The following is a 26,345-nucleotide window of genomic DNA, read 5'->3' on the forward strand; positions in this document are numbered from 1 at the left end:
CTATGTTCTAGTCCTACAATGGTAATATTTTATCTATCTGAGTACTATGTTCTAGTCCTACAGTGGTAATATTTTATCTATCTGGGTACTATGTTCTAGTCCTACAATAGTAATATTTTATCTATCTGGGTACTATGTTCTACATACAATGGTAATATTTTATCTATCTGGGTACTATGTTCTAGTCCTACAATGGTAATATTTTATCTATCTGGGTACTATGTTCTAGTCCTACAATGGTAATATTTTATCTATCTGGGTACTATGTTCTACATACAATGGTAATATTTTATCTATCTGGGTACTATGTTCTACATACAATGGTAATATTTTATCTATCTGGGTACTATGTTCTAGTCCTACAATGGTAATAGTTTATCTATCTGAGTACTATGTTCTACATACAATGGTAATATTTTATCTATCTGAGTACTATGTTCTAGTCCTACAATGGTAATAATTTATCTATCTGGGTACTATGTTCTAGTCCTACAATGGTAATATTTTATCTATCTGAGTACTATGTTCTAGTCCTACAATGGTAATATTTTATCTATCTGGGTACTATGTTCTACATACAATAGTAATATTTTATCTATCTGGGTACTATGTTCTAGTCCTACAATGGTAATATTTTATCTATCTGGGTACTATGTTCTAGTCCTACAATGGTAATATTTTATCTATCTGGGTACTATGTTCTACATACAATAGTAATATTTTATCTATCTGGGTACTATGTTCTAGTCCTACAATGGTAATATTTTATCTATCTGGGTACTATGTTCTAGTCCTACAATGGTAATATTTTATCTATCTGCATGGGTACTATGTTCTAGTCCTACAATGGTAATATTTTATCTATCTGGGTACTATGTTCTACATACAATAGTAATATTTTATCTATCTGGGTACTATGTTCTACATACAATGGTAATATTTTATCTATCTGGGTACTATGTTCTAGTCCTACAATAGTAATATTTTATCTATCTGGGTACTATGTTCTACATACAATAGTAATATTTTATCTATCTGAGTACTATGTTCTAGTCCTACAATGGTAATATTTTATCTATCTGGGTACTATGTTCTACATACAATAGTAATATTTTATCTATCTGGGTACTATGTTCTACATACAATAGTAATATTTTATCTATCTGGGTACTATGTTCTACATACAATAGTAATATTTTATCTATCTGAGTACTATGTTCTACATACAATAGTAATATTTTATCTATCTGAGTACTATGTTCTACATACAATAGTAATATTTTATCTATCTGGGTACTATGTTCTTGTCCTACAATAGTAATATTTTATCTATCTGGGTACTATGTTCTAGTCCTACAATAGTAATATTTTATCTATCTGAGTACTATGTTCTACATACAATAGTAATATTTTATCTATCTGAGTACTATGTTCTACATACAATGGTAATATTTTATCTATCTGGGTACTATGTTCTAGTCCTACAATGGTAATATTTTATCTATCTGGGTACTATGTTCTAGTCCTACAATGGTAATATTTTATCTATCTGGGTACTATGTTCTAGTTCTACAATGGTAATATTTTATCTATCTGGGTACTATGTTCTTGTCCTACAATAGTAATATTTTATCTATCTGGGTACTATGTTCTAGTCCTACAATGGTAATATTTTATCTATCTGGGTACTATGTTCTACATACAATAGTAATATTTTATCTATCTGGGTACTATGTTCTACATACAATAGTTATATTTTATCTATCTGAGTACTATGTTCTACATACCGTGGTAACAGAAATGTGTCACCATTCTAAAATACACTTAACATATGCCAGGATTGATGGAAACATAACTGTTCTTATAGGCATTATCATATTCCTCATAAACCTTGGTTTTAAATTTAGTTTTATATTGTTTAATGTCCTATCAACAGCTATGGTCATTTAAGGATAGCCCTTTGTTTTGAAGGACTGACCTCATACCTAATCAATGATTTCAAAACACTGCTGAAATATTGAAGAAAACAAAAATGGATATCAAAATACTGCATATAACACATTGACAACATAAGTGATGAGGCTAATACTGCTATTAGCCTACTACACTATAAGCAAGTCTGAATAAATGACAAATGTTTGCATACTCACAACTTTATCAAAGAGTCTATTGAATTCCGCCATGTTGGGTGTGATGATGGCCTTGGTGTACTCAAAAATGACCTCAGGGTTTTCCTTTATTATGTTCACACCGTCCTGTCAAGCATCAACATTTCTACTTCATTATGTGAAAAACAGTGGGCAGAATGGAAAACAGAAGGACTGATAATCAGATGGACAAACTGACAGACAGACAAATATACATAGTGACATATCACCTGTAATAGATGTATACAGATGGACAAACTGACAGACAGACAAATATACATAGTTATAGATCACATGTTATAGATGTATACAGATGGACAAACTGGCAGACAGACAAATATACATAGTTACAGATCACATGTTATAGATGTATACAGATGGACAAACTGGCAGACAGACAAATATACATAGTTATAGATCACATGTTATAGATGTATACAGATGGACAAACTGACTGACAAACAGACAAATATACATAGTTATAGATCACATGTTATAGATGTATACAGATGGACAAACTGACAGACAGACAAATATACATAGTTACAGATCACATGTTATAGATGTATACAGATGGACAAACTGGCAGACAGACAAATATACATAGTGACATATATCGTTATATACCAATATGTATACAGATGGACAAACTGACAGACAAATATACATACATATAGTTACAGATCACCTGTGATAGATGATAGCCTCTTACAGGTTCATGTAGGGTTATATATAAAGGGGGAAAGAAAATGAGGTACAAAAATGTACAAAAATGTCTTTTGACAAATGTGTACAACTAGAAATCAATTAAGGGAAAACTTATGTGATGTTTGAGAAATATCTCTCCAGTACTTCTCCAGAAATATAGCGATATTGTTTACTGGATCAGACTCAAAACTGAATGTGAACACCTAGGGACCAAGGGGAACCTACTCATCAAGTCTGAAAATTATCCTAATGTACCTCCTAATTCAACAAATAGCAATAACAAACTCCAATTTTCAAAATCCATAATGGCACAACTAGGGACCATGGAGAACTGACATGTGAAATATCCTTCCTGTACTTCCCGAGAAATACAATTAACAAACTTCAACTGTCAAAATCAAAGATGGCTGCCTGTCTGCCATTTTGTTTTTAGGATCAGAATCAAATTTGAATGGGCACTGTATCTAGGGAACCATTGCAAGGAGCCTACATGTGAAGTTTGAGACATATTGTTCCAGCACATCTCAAGAAATAGCTATAAAAAGAATTGTTTGCACTGTGCTGGTGGTCTAAAAATTATATACTTTTTTAGTCATTTTCAAATTAACGTTACATTGAAGACTTATTTACCAACTAATTTTAATAAGAAATATCACATTACAATGTACAAAAAGACCCAAGGTCCATTCTTAGATATATAGAAAGAACTTACAGCATCTATGACCAGTGGGATATCTCTTTTCCTAGCCATCTTAATGATAGACTGAAATGAAACAAAAGAATTATGCATAATTATATGTCACAATTATAACTTTGTCAGTACATTATCATTAATAAGTAAGCTCCAAAATTCACTAATATTTCTGCATTTTTTTACAAAAACAACCAAACTATCATTGAATCATTGATGATCATTCCAAATTAAGGGCCAGATTATCAAACCCCCTGATAAAGCCCTGTATTTGTGTGTCATTTTGTATCTATGATTTGTCTCAAAAGTTGAACATGCTCTACTAAGCATTAAGGAAAACTTAAGTATGAAATTTGAAAAGGATTTTTCTAGTATTTCGGAAAAAAAAAATTGATATTGGTAAAACAAACTGTTAACCAAGGAACAGTGGATCATGGATGAAGGGCGATTTTAAATTATATATCTAGGTACCATGTGAGATATATGACCAATGTATACCAAGTGAGTGTTGACCTTTGACATGGTTCCCAGTGAAAATGACCCCTTGACCTGTATGCTTATACCTAGTGAGTGCTAACCTTTGATATGGTTCCCAGTGAAAGTGACCACTTGATCTTTATATCTATATATACCTAGGGAGTGATGACCTTTGACATGGTTCCCAGTGAAGATTGACCGTTAACCTGTGCATCTATACTTAGTGAGTGCTGACCTTTGAAATCATTCCCAGTTAAGATTGACCCATGACCTGTGTACCTATACCTAGTCATTCCCAGTGAAGATTGACCCATGACCTGTGTACCTATACCTAGTCATTCCCAGTGAAGATTCATCCTTGACCTGTGCATCTAAACCTAGAGAGTGTTACCCTTTGGCATGTTTCCCATTGAAAGTTACATGACCTTCAGTGTTGACCTTTGACATTACTCCCAGTGAAGGTTAACCCTTCGGTAAAATCAAATCAAAGTTGAACGACTAATTTGATATGGTGATTTCACTTACCTCTGCATTTTTCAAATTTACATTGGATCCACCCAAACCTGGACCAATGACAATGGCATGTAAAGTTGGTAACCATTGATCCACTTGTGTCATAAAAGTATCGGAATCACTGAAAAACAATTTATCTTTTGCAGGTGAAATTTCTTCATCAGTATTTATAAGAAAATTACCATGTCCTTGCAAGATGCAAATATAACCATCAGAAACCATCAACACAATATTCTTATTTCTGAATGAATATAATGCCTACATCATGTTCAGATTGTTCACAAGGAAAAACTTGTATAGTAAAGCAACACGGTTCCAGATTTTCTTTATAAACAATTATAAACAAGAAGATTTCACTGAAGAACAGTATATAACAGTTACACAATGAGTGGTTGTTGGATATGGAATTTATTTCACACGAGTAAGTTATTTTTTAAAAGTTACAAAAGACACAAACTTTAGCGAGTGTCTTTTGCAACTTTTGAAAAATAACTTTCGAGGGTATCATGACATGTACCAGTCACACAACAATCACGAGTCGCGTGACCTGTTTCTACCACAATAATATCGGCTTGAATCAAAGGGAAAAGTGGCCAAGTATAATTTCACATATGCAAATAAAGTGTATCGGTGACGTCCGGGACCCGGTGATGCGACGTCATTCGATTATTGATGACATCAATAACAATTGCAGCTTGGGTCAAAGTTCAAATTCTTGACCAATCAAAAGTTCGGAAGGTCATATACCACTAGTGGTATATAACATATATTTATCCAACAGTCTGCACATTTATACAATAACTTGAGAGTGGAATAACACAGCGTTGTAATTAATGACATCAATAACAATTGCAGCTTGGGTCAAAGTTCAAATTCTTGACCAATCAAAAGTTCGGAAGGTCATATACCACTAGTGGTATATAACATATATTTATCCAACAGTCTGCACATTTATACAATAACTTGAGAGTGGAATAACACAGCGTATTGTGGTAGAAATTTACTTACAGTATTGGGTGTACAATGAGTTCTGGACTATAGGACTTGATTACACTCGCTGAATCTCCTGTACAGAACACATGCAATAGATCACCTCCCTGCAACAACATCAAAAACCACATTTAAGCATGTTTCGAAAGCAATGTGTTATACATCTTCACACTTTTTTAACAATATATTGGAATCATTACGGAAAATATAATAGTTTATATACAAGATATAAACTGTAGTTACAACATTCAACTTGAAAATATTTAATTAAGTGATTAAAAATAGGACCTGCTTTACTTCCTCCTAATCTAAATGCATTAGTTTCTAAGGCTTGCTTTGTAAATACAGGAATATACTTTACATATATATACCATTATTCATGCCTCCTCTCAAAGAAGTACAAGTCTATACTTTGAAACATATAGGCAGGGCTTTAATTAGGGAACATGAACAAATGATTTTCTGATTTTCCATTTTTTTCAATTTATCACATATTTGAGGTAAAAATCTCTAAAAATAATTCTAGCAGAACACAGTTTTTCACTACAATATTTGTAACTTACAATTTTAAAAGAAGAAATAGCTGCAAAGTAAGGTGCACCTGTGTATCTACAATGACAAATAAAATCAATTAACTTCAAATATCAACTTTTAATGATACTATTGCATATGTACATGATGTTAGGGATATATCAAAATGGCAGTTAAACTTGTCATGGTGATGCGAGTTGTACATGGGTTGAAGTATCTATAGCGATTTACTTGATATTCCTGCTTGTAAAACAACCATTTAAAACTTTCGTCAAATACAGGTCACACAGACTTAGGTAAAAATTTCTGAAATTTTGATTTAATATTTTACAGTTAGCTTGTTGAAGCCTAGCTACATATATCTGTCGGATAAAAACTTCAGAAGACTTCCGGGGTAAACAATCATACTTTTCTATACAATGTATGTACTTTATATAAAGACACATTTCCATTCTGTAAAACAAGTCTTTGGATATGATGTGTTTATCATTGGAGGACAAATGTTTTGTTCTGATTCAACTAAATAATATGACTTACTCTTTACACCCTCCAACGACCCCTATCTTTCCCATCATGCCCTTGTGCAGGTCATATGTGAGTGGTGGTATGATGGACTTTGCCATTTCTAGGAGCTGACCAGCATTCTGGTAGGACACATGTTTTGGACATCCAAATACAACTATTGGAGAAATGAGAAATATTAATACAGAAAAATTAGATAAACACCTTTCAATGCATGTAGAGAGTTATATAAACGTGTACAACTGTAACTGGGCCTGCATGGACAAGGGAAGTTTAAATTTCGATCTTCCCATACATTATAACATACTAAATTTAATACAAAACTTGATCCTATTTCAGTAGTCTTTTCCAGGTGCAGCATCAGCATCAGCGCATGACTGATGGTTCTTGGGCAGGTTTCGTTTCAAAGGTACCGGGTACTGATGTACTTGCCCAAAAGAGAAACATACAAGTATATAACAGGCCCACTACTGAATTAGCAGTATTTTAAATTACTTTAAGGAAAAAATAGAGAGATATTTCGAACTTCAAGCAGATAGTCATTAATATTTACTGGTCCACATACTAAATCTACTGGCCATGTGCCATTGGACCTGGTTTTTTTCTCGCCCTGTACTGACTGTGTTAGGTGGTGCATTTGACAGATATATATATAAAATATGTGCCTGTGTGGTTATATTGTTTCAAATAATGTGATTAGAAACGGTTATCCATACACCTCAGAAGCAAAGACTTACAGAAAGATTGGTTTGAATTCAATTGTTAGCAGGATTGGGCTGTTACCAGTTCCAAGGATACACGTACCTGACTAAATGTACTAAAATTTCACCTACTCATGATTGGGAATTTCAAAGGAGGGAGGCAGTATAGAGGGTAAAATAAAATACTAGAACAAAGATATTTCTCTGAATCTTTCCATGAACTAATTTTAATCAAAACTGCATATTCAAATAACAAAAGTACCATATCACTGTTCATGTGCAACTTAAGGGGTATTGCCAGGTGCAATGGCCGACACTATCAGATGAAAAAAGGTTATTCAGAAAACATGCATAGAAACATTTTCACACAAAATTAGTTATTCATCAACGTTAACAGTGGATAAATAAATAGGAAAATGTTGAGAAAAGTGAAATTTGTCGTTACATTAAAAATTATCACTTTGTCGGTGTTCACGGGAGTGTCATTTCATGCAAGATGAATTATTATTTTACCTGCATGTGTGTTATCCTGTACTTATGTAATATGTCAACATATTGAGTTTTTTGAGAAAAACAGAAAACATGCAAAGAAACATTTTCACACAAAATTAGTTATTCATTGAAGTTAATAGTGGATAAATAAATGGGAAAATATTGGCAAAAGTGAAAATTTACATTTTCATTAAAAAATATCACATAGATGTGCAGTATTCTCGTTTCCTTATTATCTTACCTGCACGTGTGTTATCCTATACTTATGTAATAGGTCAACCTATCAAGTTTTTGGGGATAAAACTGGCAAGAAAAAAATGTTCATTTCCATGCCCAAAATATCCAAAACAGTAGCTAAGGTGACTAGGCTTTGAATGCACTGAGAGTCATTACTACTTGTCAATAGGTGGCTTCTGAGCTATATGAAGTTGTGCGCTCATGCATGCACGCACGTGCTGTAGGTATTTCATTCATACAGTCATGTACAGAAAGCCTTATTACATTGTACCTTAGCTACATTTTTGATGTTGTGGACATGGAAATGGACGGGGTGTTGTGATATTTATTGCCAGTTTTTTCACAAAAACTTGATAGATTGACATAGTACATATGTAAAGGATAGCACACGTGCAGGTAAGATAATACTGTAATTTATCTTTCATGAAACGAGAATACTGCACATCCGTGATATTTTGATGAAAACGTCAATTTTCATTTTTGCCAACATTTTCCCATTTATTTGTCCACTTTTAACGTCGATGAATAACTAATTTTGTGTAAAAATGTTTCTATGCATGTTTTCTGAATAACCTATTTTCATCTGATAGTATCGGCCATTGCACAGGGGGTACCGTTGGCGGTGCAATGTGAAAGTAGATCTACACAAGATTATATTATAATTAGATGACACGATTTGTTGGTGTACAGACCTGATGAAGGTATCCTATATTTCCCTACTATATGCGCAACTACACTTGACAAAGCAAACATTCTGAGATTTTAGATAAATTCCCTGTAACAATATTGTAACTTCTCTGATATTCGATATTCTGCTTTTTCTTGTATAGTTCGATACCTCTCTAGCCTTTATGACCGAATGAAATCACGTGAGATTTTGTGTTCCACGAGAACGATCGGCACCAAATTCAAAATGGCGCATAAAATGTCAACAAACACTCATTGACAGGTGAAAAGTATGATGATTGAAATCTAAAACGACTACACAGGTACATAGATTGTACTAATTATGCTAATAGTTTTTTTTTTTGCATTTAGTGGTCGTTTCAAAATGAATGTTTTTTGTAAGATGTTCGTCGTAGAAGTATATTTGGGCATCACTGTTACAAGTCTGAACCAGTCGACGTTACTCCAACAATGTTAGAGGTTTTACACGGCGAGATACTTTTGACAGGCGCCGTGTAAAGCCTCTAAACATTGTTGGAGTAACGTCGCAGTCGGCAAAATAATATCCGATAGAAAAAGAGCCGACCAGCGGCCTCTTATGTTATAGGAGTACAGTCGACGTCTGATGAGATGAGTGATGGGTCATGCATGAATCACAGGGGCATGTCTAGTTTTATATTACAAAAAATAGTCGGAAATACCTATATATATTGACAATATATAGGTATTTCCGACTATTTTTTGTAATATAAAACTAGACATGCCCCTGTGCATGAATCAAACCGATAACAAGATACAAGAGATTTTATTTTACGTCGAATATTCACAACAGAGTAATATAAGCTCGAAATAACTTTTATTTCTACAAACACAAATTGAAATAGATACAAACAACAACATATATCAAAGCACAAAAAATGGCAAAAAAAATCAAGAATTTAAAAAAGGGCACTCAGATTGATGTACACAGGAAGAAACTTGCGAAAATTTACTAGCCCGTTCAAAATTACCATCACTCATGAATAAGGAGACTCAGGAATTTTGCAATAGAAGTCTACAAAACCAAGAAGAAGCAAACATCGTCATACCTACATACATGAGTTAATCAATATCACAGAAAAAGCTATAGATACTAGCCTGAATTTCCTCTGGCCCTGACACCATATATATCTGGTGTAGGTGTCAGAACCAGAGGAAACTCGGGCTATGAAAAAGCATACACATTCAGATATCACACTGCAAATATACCACATGTTAGGACAACAAAATATGGCAAGCACAGTGATCAATCTTCGATTATTTTTCATGGGTCCTTTTCAATTGTATTACCAAAACCAGTGGGTCCCACAGTGATATAAAAGTACCCATTTAAGAAAATTTAATGGGTCCTTTCAAAAAATTATGAGTACAGGATGCAGGATGCGCATGTAGATTTTTCGGTCAGAAGCACCTAAGATATATGGGAATGCCCTACTACCAGACCACTTCAGAACAACAACTTCACTCAGAAGTTTTTTTGTAAGAGTCTGAATAAACTTAATGTTTTGTAGCGGGACTGGACTGGGTCGATCATTGGTGACCAGGTAGCTCAATTGGTACAGCATCCGGCTAGTGTTTGGAGGTCCCGGGTTCGAACCCCGGTCTGGCCGCTTCATTTTCTCCTATCCTGTTACAGTTTTATCTTAATATCCATATTGTGAAGTGCTTCTGCTATATCTAAAGTGATAACTACTCCCAAGAATATATTTCCAAAAATCTTTTTCTGCAATTATCTGTTTTTACGATTTAACAATAATTGCTTAAATAAACTTAATGCTTAATGTTTTAATATCCATATTGTCAAGTGATACTGTTATATCAAAGAGATAACTCCAAGAAATATATTTCCAAACAATCATTTTCTGCAATTATTGATTTTAAATGTTTTATTTGTTGTTTTTTTTTAATCAGGTAAATCCATTTGTATGCTTTTATGTTTTATTTATTTTTATTTATTTTATTTTGTATTTGTGCATGTCTTTTACTGTTGGAGTCGGTTTTAATAGCTCTTTAGAGCTATAATGTTGATTTGTTATAATATGTATCGAATATAAGTAAAGTTATATTAGAATTCAATTGAATTGAAGCACTAGTTAGTTTTATAATAATTAAGATAGTTACAAAGTTAGGAAAGTTATCACAGACACTGTATATTATGTAGATGTGCTTACATCACAGATGTATGGATTAAGATGAGAAAATCCAAGAATGAACACCAGTTTTACATAGACACAGTGTTATTAAATTTGGAATTAAAATACTCTTGAAAAGTGTTATACATACATTGTCAGGGTTTTTGCCAGCTATTTTGGGAAAGGGTCCCTGAACAAAAATTGGGAAAATATCATCGGCATTTTCCACAAATTGGGAAAATACCATCGGTGTTTCATCAAATTTGGGAATATATTATAAAATTGGAAAAATATATGAATAATACAAGCTTAGCTGTTTCTTTTCATAATATTTGTACAAATGAATACAAGTCAGCATCTCTTTTCAGGATATTTGTTTTTATCAATCAGAGAATGTTTAATTTTCTGTCTTTAGTGTGCTTAAACTCATTAACAAGCTTGTCAAGAGGGAAATCAGTCAGGTTGGAGATCGTTTGAAGCAGCTGCCTGACTTTCAGATCGGGAATTACCAGTATTTCGTTTGAAAAAGCTCGTAACTTTCATTAAATCTTTCGAATCTTTGAGCAAAATCTTCTTTGCGTAATATTTGGAATTGTGTGACATCGTGCCGAGTTCAGTACTTGATTTGACCTCGGTAAATAGAACGAGTCAATGTACATAAACGCTTTGCATTAAACTCCCCTTTAAATGGGCGATTCAAACGCAGATATGATATGACTTCAATAAGACTATCCAAGCGCATGCGCGAATCGCAAAACCAACAACAACACGATGACTCACGGTAACATTTTAACGTTGACAAAATAATGACTGGAAGCTCGTATCAATCCAAATTTTTAGGTTGTCTTATGTTAACAGCGATTGGGAAAATACAGACCGGAATTGGGAAAATATAGACCGAAATTGGGAAAATACATGCCAATTTTCAATTGGGAATGGGTCCGTGTACCGGACCCAAAATATGCCTGGCAAAAACCCTGATTGTATATATATGCTAATTTATTTAATGTAGCAAAAAGTAAACAAAATCCCAGAATACACATTGCAGGGAGTATTTTGGGTTACTAAATGGATGGGTCATTTTCAAAAAAAAGAACTATCTGTAATATAATTTATGGGCCATCAGGAAAATTGTAGGCCAATGGCCCTTTGGCCCCCTCAAAAATGATCCTTGCAGTGTAAAGAACTCCAGAATGCACAGTACTAGTGATATATAGTGTACATTAAAAGAAAAATAATCTTGATAGCAATTTAAATACACGAACTTGAACTAAAATGCAGAAGTACGAAATTGAGACTTGAGACAAAAACCTAAAGCCTAACAATATCTGAAAGCTCACATACATATGGGAGAAATAAACGAAAAGGCGTATATATACCACAGGATAAAAAGTTAAGCTAAGCATATTATTCATCTACACTCTGGGTGTCCCACATATGGATCAGCCTTCCAAATTCTGTGTATAGTTTTCAACCTTTTGCAGAGTATCTGGAAGGCTGTTCCATATATATATGACACACAGTGATGACGTCACAACTAAATCCTTTCATTACACCTGAAGAGCTTACTCTCAAAGCATGTTGAAAGCGCTAGTGTGAATTTCTGGTTTGTGTTTTTTTATTATTATTACTATGTATACCCATCACAAGGACATTATATATTTTTAATTATATATATATATATATATTATATGACAGGTGCTTCCTACCTGAAGGATTTATATTATTGCAGTGACATTTTATAGTCGTGATTTGTTCGCATATCAGACATTTGTTTTGTAAATCTATCATGCATGTAATCATTATAATGTTACATTTAAGTTATGTCCTGTTTAATTTGAATGCCTGACTGGAAATTTAAAAAAAAAAATCCTTTATTTTGTATCATTCAATGAAATAGTCTTACAATGGATCTCTTCTATTTGTTTCAGACTTCATCATGAGCAATTCAAGAAGGTCCAAACATCATGATTTTTCTGGAGACAGTGATTTAGGTAACAGATACTGAATGATATTCTGATAAAAAAAAATTATGGATGTTTTGGAAACATATCAATTAATTTATGTAGCTGATTTTAATACTTTGGTTTAATGTTAGAATCATTGCAAATCTATTTTGTATGACTGCAACAGCTTGCTCTTGAATCAGATTTGATCAGAAGTAATTTTATACCCATTCCATCCCCACACAATCACAGGTCTTGATAATGACCTAGAATGAAAGGTTAACTTTAGGATAAGGGTCAAACTCCTAGATTACTTTCCTATATGAATGTTTCAATCCTTGTGCAAATAATTTATACTATGTGGGTATATCCACCATCACACACTATCTGAAGTTTCTCGCCACTGTAGTAGTCATATTATTATTCAATGATAATTAAAAATATTGGTATTTTGTAATGCACAACTTTGAGTGGCATTTACATATACATCACGTATTTCAGCTGTATCAAGACAATTTCGTGTGTGATGAAAATACATTGTACTGATAATACAATATTTATTGATAATAGATAAACACTTGAATTTCGTTTTAATCGTCAAGATAAAAAAGTTTAATATATTACGAAGTAAACCCAGAAGTAAACTAAAGACTTGCATATTATGATTCTTCGCTTGTATTTGATTAGTGCAGTATTAAACCTGTTGGACTTTGTTGATAGCCATTCCCACACTTGTTGCCTGTCATACAATGTAACTTATACACAATCACATTGTCTACTTCTAAAGCTGCGTGTGAGATTTTGATATTGTTTTTTTTTCAATAACTTTTATTCAATTTTCATTTTAATAAACAAAACAATACAATACATACAAGACAATACATCTGCAAATACACAAATAAAGAATACACTTATTGTCATTATGTGCTATTGTGTATCATTTCAATTAAACTTCTACATATGTAATACTAGAATTTAAAATGATTGTTCTTGTTTGTTCTGATATTCAAATACAAAATGAAATAAAGAATCAATAGTTTACAAATGCTTGTTGTAGAGAATATTTAAAGAAAGTATTGAACTGTCTTATACAATACAACAATATCAATTTTAAGTATGTACCGGTAGTTTGAAATCCAAACAAAGTTTTGAAATATATCAATATACATATGTAACAGAGTGCATGATTAATTAAATTTAAATCACTGCCTGTGCTAGGGATCGAACCCGGGACCTCTGGCTTACTAGTCTTACGCTCAACCAATCGAGCTAAAGAGAATATCTCTCTAGCCAAGCGGTATATTGCGGCTAGAATTTACCTAGGGTTGCACATACAAACATTCACACCTATACATAGAGGATTGGAGGGGGGATAGGGCATAACAGCAAGCCACAGACTTCAAGCTTAAGAAAGCTTTGACATTTTCTGATATATATGTAGTATATAGCAACCATATATGTTATTTTTGTATACCTTTTGCTAAGTTTATTAAAACTTATGGGATTGGAATTCAAAGATTAAATGATTCTTTAAACTTTTTATGCTATTTTCATTTTCCAAACAATTCATTTTAAACAAGTGTTGTTTGATCAGTAATAAAATAAGATTATCCATGATCTAATTTGCGTCATTAAAATTAATGTTCCAAAAATAAATTCCTGTTTTACAAAATCAATATGATTGTTATCGGTTGTAAGCAGTTGTTTTAACTCTCTCAATATAGTACAAACTTAATTGAAATCCCCAAAAAGATGTTCAACGGTTTCTGGATTGGTTTTACAAAAAGTACAGGATGGATTTATTTTTATGCCTATTTTATGTAGAAATATATTGGGTGTCATTAAGATTCTATGATGAATTCTATATTGTAACCATCTTTATTTAGTAGTGAGTGTGGTTCTAAAAGGAGATGCATAGATTTAATTTCTTTCCATTGTTTTTTCCTGAATATTGAAAATTAAAGACATTTTTGTTTGTGAGGCAGGTTTTATCTCATTATGGCATACGACTATATCAAAAATATCTTTCCAAAAAATGATAGTACATTTTCTAATGCAATTTAAGTTTCCACAGTTAGCTAAAGAAAACTGATCAGTATATTTATCTGTAATGCATATCCAACTTGCATCTTCTCTATATATCTGCCTGATCTATATGATGCCTTTAAAGCTGCTACTGGTACAATCTGTATATAAAAGATTTCAAATGAATCATTTTCAAACCACCTTCATTGTATGATTTAATTATAACATCATTTTTATCTTTATCTGTCTTTCCACACCAAAGAAATTTGTGCAATAAATTTTTGATCTTGTTTAACAGTCATGTGGGTTTGGAAGAGCAATAAAGAGTTTGTAGATAATTTAATTGTGAAATTTCATAGTAATGTTTTGATAAATATTGTTATCTTCCCAATTGGAATAAAATTTATTGGCTCTATATGAGCTTATGAGAGATTTCAGTTTAGCCAGTTTTTTTTATTAAAGTTTAATTTTACTGTTCAATGTACATAATGTAAGTCAACTTTATATTCTATGCCTAAAAGATCAAAGATGTTGTACTTCCCCATGAAAGATTGTGTTCAGTTGCATATTTGTCATTACTTTTTTCTGCCTATCCAAATGCCTTGGTTTTCAAGTCCTGAAATTCTGGCATAATAATTAATTTAATATAAGTTATTGTAGATTTGCATTTAAAAAAATTTCTAAGCCATCAAGAATCACAGATGTATCATCAGCAAACTGAGATGAAATACTTTCTTTGTTGTCAACAACATTTTTATGTCAGAATTATTTCTTAATGATATTGATAATCTTTCTTCACATAAGATAAAAAATATATGAAAAGACTTGGTCCCGTTGTGAGATTTTGATGAAACTTGCTAGTATAACTTAATGACCCTTGATGGAGTCTAGAATTTTCTGTTCTGTAATATGTGACTAGTTTTTCCCCTTAATTAAAGCTAAGTTTTAATCATATTTTCAGAGTCAACTGTAACACCTATTAATCCTCCAGATGATGACGGCCATGGACAGATCATCGAGTCAGATAGTCTCTCCGACTTCTATCTTCACGAAGCCAAACAGAAAAGGCAAAGGAAGAAACGACAGAACTATGATGCTGAGGAATCCGACGAAGGTAAACTTTAAAAAGTATTTACTGGTAGTTAACTGTTACAATTAGATGTCAGATATTTGTCCATACATCCTAAGAGATGACATTTTTGATAAAGGACACACTTTTAATATATTATATATATAATACATGTATGTTTCTTATTAATGATCATGTATATTTGTTTTGAAAAAGACCACCACAGCAGAAACAACATGAAACAGATCTACAGAGAATTACAGACTATCAGTAAAAAGCTGAAGGTAAGAGCCACAATTTATACATTTTATAGTACAAAAGTCAGGGCACCATTAGATTTCTTACTTTAATGTGTAAAACATTCAATATAGTCAGTATTGCTGTAGCAATAATAAAGTAATGTGGTTGTTTATGTAATCCCATCAGGAGTTATTTGATACATATTTGATCTTAACCTTCCTCTCAAGAATTTGAAGATTGCAATTAAAATTCACCAAAAATAATGATATGGTATCTTGTATAATTTTAATGATGCACACTTCATATTGAATGCAATACAACAGTATTAATGGGGAAATAGAGTAGTCTCCCTTTAATAAAACTTCTCTACATTTTCTAGGAAGAGAACAAGATTCTGTATGAGAGAGAACAGAAAGTGAAGGAGAGAGAGAGGATGGTGTCCATCTCCTCAGCCAGTGTACAGACGATTACAGACCATGCCATTCGACAAAGGCTACAAGCTATGGAGGAGGTAAGAACACACAGTAATCATCCCTGTCCCAGACTGTTCATCCCTGTCCCAGACTGTTCATCCCTGTCCCAGACTGTTTATCCCAGTACCAGATGATTTATCCTTCCTACAGACTGGTGTTTAGGAATATGATGGATCTATCTGACCAGTGATGTAATGTTAACCATCCAGACAGCCGAGACATCAGACACGAAATCTCCAGTTTACTATCATTCTGTTATGATCACATCCTGTAATCTTATTGATTTTAATGCAATTTCTTGTATATTCATTATGTATAAGAAAATGCTACTTTCATTGAAAAATATATATAAATGAATATCATTTAATTTTCACTAAGAAGAAAATAAGACCTTGGTTATAACTCACTGATAACAGTTAAGGCCAGTGAAAATTTAATCTGTTTAAAGGAAAGTAATAGTCCCAGGCTAGAAGCCTTTATGTCCATATCACAAGGCATGTATACAATACACAATAGCTTGTCACTGGCCTAGTCATAGAATGCTGATTATAATAATTATATTATCAGTTTTTATAGATTGAGTCTTAGGTGTGATCTTCCAGCCATATTTCAAAATCTCTGGTAGTCTCCATATGTACAACAAATTCTGGAAGATTATTCCATGCATCTACTACTTTGAAGATGAACAAATTTTTCTTAATTCAGTATTGCATCGGATTTTATACAACTTAAATTTACGGCCCCATGTTCTATAGTTATTATAATAGCTTAATAAATTAAAGGTAACTTTCTCATCAAATCATCTTGAGAATCTTAAAAATATTTTATCAGATCCTCTCTGGTCCTGTGAGGCGTTGGAAGTTTCAATTTTTCCAATCGTTCCTCATACATGTTTTTGAATCCTGGTAGAAGCTTACTGGCTCGCCAATGAATATTTTCAATCATTTGAATGTCCTTCAGTTTAACAACTAAATTTAGCAACCAATCAAATTTTGTTTATAGTTATGTAGAAGTGTGATATGACAATCCAAGCTTTTACTAGAGATTTTGACATTCTGAATTACTGTTTGATGCTGGGTTGTTTTCTTAATTGTAGAGCTGTTGTAGTAAAATTAAATGATCACAGAACATTATGATGCCATATATTCAAAAGGGAAAAAATCAGAAATCATCTTTTTTCAAATACACCTGAATTTTACTAGATAGTTTATTTAGGCTAAATACTTCTGCATGCATGTGTTTGTTTTTTAAATTTAGTTAGATGTACTACTGTATATACCGGTATATATATATATAGTCATCTCCATGCTACTATTAGGCTGCTTATAAACTTCCTTTCTTATGACCCTAACATGAAATGGAGGTCATATAGTACTAGTGTTAACCATGTACATCCCATCTCTTCACATCCCATCTTGTCGCGTCCCAAGAACTGCTGATGTGATCCTCCCCAAACGGTGTTTCCGGGTGTTAATGACAGCAGGGGCATTAACATCTTACAGACATTATCTACTTTAATTGGATAAAGATGCATGTACTCAAATACATGATATCTAAATTGTGATTGGATTTCTTATTTCTTTTAACAGAAGCACAGAACAGAAGTGGCCACACTAGAACAAGCCCTGAGAGAAAAGGGCAAAGACCATAAACGTGTAAAAGACAATTTTGAGACTCTTAAACAAGCCAACGACGCCCTTAAGAAGGAGGTAAGAAAACTAGACAGGTTTTGATGGCTGGTTTATTGAAATCATTTTTCTTAAATATTCTACATTTTGTAAAAATACATTATTTTTTAAGATATCTTAAAATATATCAGATAGTGTATTGCCATTACAATCTTCTACAGTATCGGAAACAAGCAAGATGATAATTTGAAAATAATTTTGTTGGATTTATTGTTTCCTTTGTTATAAGAATATTTAAATTTTCTAGACAGATAAGAGATATATGTATTCGTATATAGGTAGAGTGTTTAGGATAAGAGACATTTTGTTCTATTTTTAAACAGCTGGAAACGTTACAATCTGAACATGAGAAACTGGAAAAACAGTCTATGAGTGTCCAGTCTCGACTCACCAATCTACAGGTAAACAGCTTATAAAAATATCTGTCATGTAAAATGTTCCGGAGGATTGACATCCAAGTGTCTGTTAACTGAAAGAATTGTTTGAAAGTGTTAAATCTTTAAACATATTGGGTAAATATTTGTTGCATGCTACCGCTAAAAAAGATTCTTCTCGCTGTGCAGTAAGTGATATTATATCAGGTTATTATTGAAAACGATTTTGTTTAGTGTGCTGGTATGATAAATATAGTTAATAGATAATCATGGCACAATTCATCTGTACTTTAATAACACCCAATGTTACTTTTGACTGTTTTAGGTTCTGTAGCTTTTCAGTTATGAAGTCATTACAATTGAACTTCATGATGTCACATATAGAAACATCACAAATATGTTTATATTTTACACTGCCCTTTATATTTTTTTACGAAGGATATCAGTCATGCATGAACTAAACTGCATGTTAATGAAGTCCTGGTGATATATGTATTTGTATGGACTTCTCCGCCTACTGGTACATCACCAATGTATATTTCACCATGTATTTTTGTTACCTATTTACTGTTTATATTTTGATCTAATCAACCTTGAAACAGGAATGATTTTTTTGTGTGATGTCTTTTTTTGGTTTCCTCATATAGGACATAAGCAGGGGTCAATAGGTCACCAACAACAACAGATTAGTATCTTGAACATTTGGTAGTATGGTTTGTACGTCGTAATAGAAAGTCAGTATGGATATGTATACTGATTTATCACATTGACATATACTGTTTCAGAGGAAACAAGAATTTGCAGAACGGCAAAAAGACCTGGCATTAGCTGTACCAAAACAGAAACCGCAAAAAGATGCTGAGGAAAAATCTAAATCAGCCAAACAGTCAAAGGTAGGTTTTTGGACTAAGAGAGATGTTGTGCACCTTATATAACTATACTCACATGTGTTTAATTTATAAGTAAATACATAATAGTCCATTCAAGGTAACCTGATAATTAAAGGTGTATAATTGTTGTTCACAGCATATAACTTTATGTGTCCAAGTGGCAACACCATCAGTAAAAAAAATCTTTTTGCCCTGGCAGCCCATTCAAGGTATCAATATAAATAAGGGTGTATAATCTAATTGTTGTTTGAGATGTAAAATTCTGTCCTAGGTGATTTTTTAAATAAAGGTGTATAATTGTTGTTTGAGATGTATAAATCTGTCCTATGGGACTTTATAAATAAAGGTGTATAATTGTTGTTTGAGATGTATAATTCTGTCCCAGGTGACTTTATAGATAAATTATATAATTGTTGTTTGAGATGTATAAATCTGTCCTATGGGACTTTATAGATAAAGTATATAATTGTTGTTTGATATGTATAATTCTGTCTCAGGTGACTTTATAGATAAATTATATAATTGTTGTTTTAGATGTATAATCTGTCCTATGGGACTTTATAAATAGAGGTGTATAATTGTTGTTTGAGATGTATAAATCTGTGAAATGTGAAATCATCAGTTAACACATGTTCTAGGTAACTCTGCCAGTGTACACATTTGATGTGATGGGAGTGCTGTTGGACTGGATTTGTGATGCTCACCTGCGCTACACTGTCACTGACCAGTCAGTTCGCCCCACTGACCGCCACTTTGCCCCTGAGTATGTCCAGGAAAAAGTTCTAAAGGTAAAAACATAGCAAGGTTCATATTTCTCTCCTTGAGCAAATAAGTAATTCTGGTTATTAAGTTGGTAATTTGATTATAAGGAAAATAACATTAACACAAGTGTCATGATTATTAAGGGAGATAACTCTAACACAATTGTCATAATTATTAAGGGAGATAACTCTAACACAAGTGTCATGATTATTAAGGGAGATAACTCTAACATAATTGTCATAATTATTAAGGGGGATAACTCTAATACAATTGTCATAATTATTAAGGGAGATAACTCTAACACAAGTGTCATGATTATTAAGGGAGATAACTCTAATTCAATTGTCATCATTATTAAAGGAGATAACTTTAAACAATTTTCAGAATAAGATATTGTTTTTGATATCCTGTTTGATAATATGGTCATTTACAGTCAGTATCTCCTGTCATATCCTCCTATATCTTAATTAATAATAATCATATTGATTTCTACCTACATTAGTTGCATCATACTGACACAGAAGTGTCATGATATATAAAATATACAATAGAGATGAAGGGTATTGAGTGCTTTATTGTTTTTGTAGATATTACCATCCTCGGTGGATTTATTGCGGGAGTTTCCGGGACAGAATCTCCGTATCAGTCTGCCATGTATACAGTTTATCTACTGGTCGCTTGTACACATAGAACAGGGACCAGGCACACAGGTAAGGCATACTGTATTCAATGGATCAAGGCTTATTACTCATTTTTGCCTGAAGAAGATTCAAAACAAACGCTAATTTTGTAGTTGTATTTTATTGTTAATTTGGATTTGGACATTACATGTGCTTGTTCCTGAAGAAATAGTAATTTTATCAAAAACCGAGATTATGACCTTATTTCCAGGTACACCTTTGTAAGTGACATGTATCTTTTACGAGTATGTACAACCCTTAAACAAAGAATCTGAGAGGAGAGATGTTTTTATATAATCCAAACGAAGAATCAGAGAGGAGAGATGTTTTTATATAATCCAAACATAGAATCTGAGAGGAGAGATGTTTTTATATAATCCAAACATAGAATCTGAGAGGAGAGATGTTTTTATATAATCCAAACAAAGAGTCCGAGAGGAGAGATGTTTTTATATAATCCAAACAAAGAATCGGAGAGGAGAGATGTTTTTATGTAATCCAAACAAAGAATCGGAGAGGAGAGATGTTTTTATGTAATCCAAACAAAGAGTCCGAGAGGAGAGATGTTTTTATATAATCCAAACAAAGAATCTGAGAGGAGAGATGTTTTTATATAATCCAAACAAAGAGTCTGAGAGGAGAGATGTTTTTATATAATCCAAACATAGAATCTGAGAGGAGAGATGTTTTTATATAATCAAAACAAAGAATCTGAGAGGAGAGATGTTTTTATATAATCCAAACATAGAATCTGAGAGGAGAGATGTTTTTATATAATCAAAACAAAGAATCTGAGAGGAGAGATGTTTTTATATAATCCAAACAAAGAATCTGACAGGAGAGATGTTTTTGTCTAATCCAAACAAAGAGTCTGAGAGGAGAGATGTTTTTATATAATACATGATTATCTGGTTTTAGAAGTCGAGTCTTTCCTCGACGTTACGAAGACTTGGGGAGGAGATGTACCGTGCCAAGACCGTACGTTTCTCAGACACAGATAAAATGTTGGACAGCCTACCGCCTCCTCTGAACAAGCCTGACAAGAGTAAGGATGCTGTGTACTTCAGGAGTACAAACCTCCATGTCCGACTTCTGTCTTCCCTCATCATACTGAAGACCCTCAGTCAGGGTAAGACACAGTTCTCCGTTAGTCTCTCATCTTGTATAAAACTATCAAATCTAATGATATTTTCTAATGAGCATACCTGCACACTTCAAACTAGTTTACAAATTCCTTTAAACACTCTAGCTGAAGGAGTATAAATTCCATTAAACACAAGCATACTGGGTATTGCTAAAGTAATACATGTCCCCAGCCATCTCCTGCTAAAAATAATAAGTGACCTTGACCTTGACCTTGACCCAAGCTTGATCTGAAGCTGCACATACTGAAGTTTCACAAACAGACCTTGAAACATGGCTGAGAATAGTAAGGAAAACTGAGTGGACAGACTGACAGATGGAATGACCGACAAACAGACAGGGAGGAATCCTATAGTCCCCCCACCCTTTTTTTCTATATGTGAAATAAATATTCCCATTTCCAAATATGGATACAATATCGTTTACTTGAAGGCACTTCACTTGAGACAGGGAATAATAGTGTTTAACTTAAAATTACTGCTCTAAACATGTTTAAGTACATCTGAAGGAGTTTGACGGAATTTGTCATGGAGTAATCCTGGGTCCAATGTATACGATTTTGTATATATAAATGATTGAGTTCATTTATATAGCTTTAAAGGATTAAGTAATTTATAAAGAGAGGAGGGAGTTAAATGATTGCTTATATGTTTTATAATTTATTTCACAGTTGACCTTCTAGCTCATGTATTTGATGTCCTGAGGAACGACCTTAAATCAGAAATAGCCAAGGAACTGTATCTGTACTACCACGCTACGCCGGTCATTCTGATGTACCTCAAACCCGTAAATAAGGTAACCACAGTCACACTGACCCCTCCAATCATTCTGATGTACCTCAAACCGGTAAATAAGGTAACCACAGTCACACTGACCCCTCCAATCATTCTGATGTCCCTCAAACCCGTAAATAAGGTAACCACAGTCACACTGACCCCTCCAATCATTCTGATGTACCTCAAACCCATAAATAAAGTAACCATAGTCACACTGACCCCTCCAATCATTCTGATATCCCTCAAACCAGTCAGTAAGGTAACCACATTCACACTGACCCCTCCAATCATTCTAATGTACCTCAAGCCAGTAAATAAGGTAACCACAATCACACTGACCCCTCCAATCATTCTAATGTACCTCAAACCCGTAAATAAGGTAACCACAGTCACACTGACCCCTCCAATCATTCTGATGTACCTCAAACCCGTAAATAAGGTAACCACAGTCACACTGACCCCTCCAATCATTCTGATGTACCTCAAACCCGTAAATAAGGTAACCACAGTCACACTGACCCCTCCAATCATTCTGATGTACCTCAAACCAGTCAGTAAGGTAACCACATTCACACTGACCCCTCCAGTCATTCTGATGTCCCTCAAACCAGTCAGTAAGGTAACCACATTCACACTGACCCCTCCAGTCATTCTGATGTCCCTCAAGCCAGTAAATAATTCAAAAGTGACCCCTCTGTCACATTGAGAATGGTGATCATTCTGATGTACCTCAAATCTGTTACAAAAATAATTACAGACTCAAGTCTTAGCCACATTCTCCGAACTGTTATCAAGGCCAAAAACTCATTTGTATGCTGAATTCAGCCAATGCAATACCAGATTATCATTGAAAAAAACATGAAACCAAATTCTATGAAATAACTACCAATTTTGGTCAATCTCTACATGTAATGCTTGTTTGTATTGTTTATCGATAGGCATTCATGGGTGCAGCCATGGACATATTCCTACAGATGTCTTCAGATTCACCTTTCCAGCAGTCATTCCTTGAGGGATGTAGCAACGAGACCTGGTTCAGAACCATTGCCATGGTCCTTCGAGCTCCCAGTCAAGACTACAAAGTACTAGAAAAGCTCAGCATCATCCTTCAGAAACTCTCTAAAATGAAGTGAGTCTCTACTCATGCAAGTGTAACCTTTGGCTTGCTGTTCTAATATTTTGAAGTCTTTGTGAATCATAAATATTTTCACATTGTTTTATTCTGTTGTAATTTGGAATTTCTTGTAGTGGTGTATTCAGCTCTCTAGTGTAATTCTGACTTTTCTAATTACAGGTCCAACAGGAAGTACTTTGAAGTTTATACCATAGTTGCCATCATACAGGAACTTTTACGAGGTTGCGCCACAGAACAAGCTTTTTTAGCCCTGAACCTCAAATCTATACTGTTTAATCTTACTGCCGAGTGCTCCAATCAGATCTGAGAGGAGGATTTTAGCTTTAAACTGAACTCATTGTTATCATTCTCGTAGCGGAGTGCTCCAATTAGATCTAAAAGGCAGATATTGGCTTTAAAATGGTCTCCTACGCTTTGTCATTCTCATCCCTGAGAATGTAAACAGATTTTTGAAATACAGAAACACAATCCGCCCTCAACAACTTTGCTGCTGTCAATTGCTCCAATCAGAACTGAGAGAAGGATTTTAGCTTGCAACTGAACACTATGTTGTCATTCTGATGCCTGATGGCTGTAAGCAGATATGATAGATTGATTTAGAAGGTTGTTGATCATATTTTACATCTAGAGACTCCTGAATCTGGAAGATTATGTATGGTATTTTGGCATCAATTCTTATTGGACAAATCAGTTTGAATGTTCATTCTTAATTTGTCAGCAGAAGAATCCTCAACATGTCTAACATAAAGATAACGTTTTATGTGTTCATCAAATATCTTGGGAATGAGGAAATTTGGTTGTTAAAGGAATGCATATACCTATTTATTGTATATGCATGGCTTTTAAACATTGAATTTGTTCAGGTAATACAGATGAAAAAATATGGGGTTGTATACTATCACAATTAAAACACTAATCCTGATATTGTTTCTGGTGATAGATACTGTGAGGAGAGTGACTGCTAGTTACAATATGTTAAGTACTATAGATATTTGTAAATAATTATTTTTATTATGAAATAAATGTTCATGTATTAAATTATTTCAAACATTGTTAATGCACAGGCGTCTGCATCTGGTTAGTATTTATAGAAAAAAAATATTAGCCCCTACTCCTACTACATATTTACATCAACAAGGTGTAACTCTTGAAATGTCGAAAGTGGGGAGTGAGCTTCGATTCACTTTTAATTTAAGTTCTATCCAATAAAATATATTAAATACACAAAGACTTCATTAACATACCATGGTTTAGAATCCTTAAATGTCAAGGCACATTATTTCTTTCTCGTGTGACAATGATTGAAAGATGAATGGATCAAAATGGGTCGTGATAGTCGACGATATGTTGACTGTGGAAAGAAGTGGACTATATATTTTAGAGCGGTTTTGCAATGGGCAATCTGATTGGTCAACAGCTCTGTAAACAATACAAACTATAATTTTCAACCAATCAGACTGTCCGTTTTAAAACAGGTCTAAGATAGATATCCTACTTCTGTTCCACGGTGGATGAATTGTCTGATCTAGTGTTACACCTTGTTGATGTTGTAGGAGTAGGGCTTATATTTTTTTCTATAAATACTAACCAGATGTATCCACCTGTGGTTTATTGATTGCTTATAGATATTTTGTAGATGGGCAAGATTTTATTACAATTAAGTAAGAAAATAACAATCATAAAGTTAACAATAGAATACTAGAAGCCTATGTCTGTTTTTGTTTTTATTGGCACAGAAAATTAACATGTGCAAATGCATGCTTACACTAAACTATGTAAAACCTGTTTTCACGTATTATATTTTGTTTTAAAACAAATACATAAGAGGACATTCGTAAATGGAAACACTCGAAATGAACCCCAAGGGGCTGGGGAGAGGGGGTTGAACAAAAATGACATTTCAGCTCCTTCATCTCTTGAAGACCAGATATGTCAAAATCAATTACTCTTAAGAAATGGAAAGTTCCTTAACACCTGGCGGAGTGTGAGTAGATTTTTAAGGTGACCTTTTTATGTTACATGGTGCTAAAAGTTAGCTTGACCAAATTTGAAACATTAAGTCATCTCGGGGCCCTGACAGAAATAAGCTTGATTTGGTGCTTAAATGACCCATAGCATACGAGCCTCTATGACTTTGCTGAATATTGACAGATTTTTATGGTGACTTTTTTCATGCTGTGCAGTGCTTAAAGTGGTTTGGAGTAGGTTAATGTTTTTGTTATGTAATTTAATTGGTTGTTTACGTCGGACAGATTATTTTCAAATCGAAAACATTGGCATTGTGGATTCTTCATTTTT

The 26,345-nt window shown here is 33.4% G+C and overlaps 2 protein-coding genes across 4 annotated transcripts in view; one reads left to right on the forward strand and one right to left on the reverse strand.

The window, feature by feature from the left end:
• The window catches only part of LOC117329417 (ATP-dependent (S)-NAD(P)H-hydrate dehydratase-like), a 160,125-nt gene extending 151,280 nt beyond the window's left edge, over positions 1-8,845 (reverse strand). Inside the window, exons 1-7 of one of the 2 annotated variants that reach the window (XM_033887362.1) lie at positions 8,702-8,845; positions 6,595-6,736; positions 6,090-6,135; positions 5,545-5,633; positions 4,549-4,657; positions 3,568-3,618; positions 2,151-2,255 (exon numbers count right to left, since the gene is read on the reverse strand). In XM_033887362.1, coding sequence (XP_033743253.1) covers positions 2,151-2,255; positions 3,568-3,618; positions 4,549-4,657; positions 5,545-5,633; positions 6,090-6,135; positions 6,595-6,736; positions 8,702-8,762 — 603 coding nt within the window. In that variant the 5' untranslated portion in view covers positions 8,763-8,845. Of the gene's footprint in view, positions 1-2,150; positions 2,256-3,567; positions 3,619-4,548; positions 4,658-5,544; positions 5,634-6,089; positions 6,136-6,594; positions 6,737-8,013; positions 8,167-8,701 lie in introns of those variants that run through there. The other variant, XM_033887363.1, reaches the window with a different exon arrangement.
• On the forward strand, positions 8,281-25,832 carry LOC117329416 (coiled-coil domain-containing protein 138-like). Of its 2 annotated transcripts, none has more exons than XM_033887361.1 (14): positions 8,281-8,405; positions 12,778-12,840; positions 15,779-15,931; positions 16,103-16,170; positions 16,506-16,637; positions 18,189-18,308; positions 18,611-18,688; positions 19,447-19,554; positions 20,190-20,339; positions 20,901-21,023; positions 21,912-22,122; positions 22,807-22,931; positions 23,851-24,041; positions 24,207-25,832. In XM_033887361.1, the coding sequence occupies exons 2-14, from the start codon at positions 12,786-12,788 to the stop codon at positions 24,352-24,354; spliced, it is 1,662 nt and encodes a 553-aa protein (XP_033743252.1). In that variant the 5' UTR covers positions 8,281-8,405; positions 12,778-12,785; the 3' UTR covers positions 24,355-25,832. The 2 variants fall into 2 exon arrangements, with proteins under 2 accessions (XP_033743252.1, XP_033743251.1); XM_033887360.1 differs by lacking the exon at positions 8,281-8,405 and adding an exon at positions 8,896-8,998.
• The last annotated feature ends 513 nt before the right edge of the window (positions 25,833-26,345 follow it).

The sequence above is a fragment of the Pecten maximus genome, chromosome 6, assembly GCF_902652985.1.
Source record: "Pecten maximus chromosome 6, xPecMax1.1, whole genome shotgun sequence".
In the NCBI taxonomy this organism is placed as follows: Eukaryota; Metazoa; Mollusca; class Bivalvia; order Pectinida; family Pectinidae; genus Pecten; species Pecten maximus.

Excerpts from the sequence above, each read along its gene's own strand:
- LOC117329416 (XM_033887361.1), top strand. The coding sequence starts at position 12,786 with ATGAGCAATTCAAGAAGGTCCAAACATCATGATTTTTCTGGAGACAGT. Across the intron at positions 15,932-16,102 it reads TGCTGAGGAATCCGACGAAG|ACCACCACAGCAGAAACAAC; the intron begins GTAAACTTTAAA and ends GTTTTGAAAAAG. Across the intron at positions 18,309-18,610 it reads ACGACGCCCTTAAGAAGGAG|CTGGAAACGTTACAATCTGA; the intron begins GTAAGAAAACTA and ends ATTTTTAAACAG.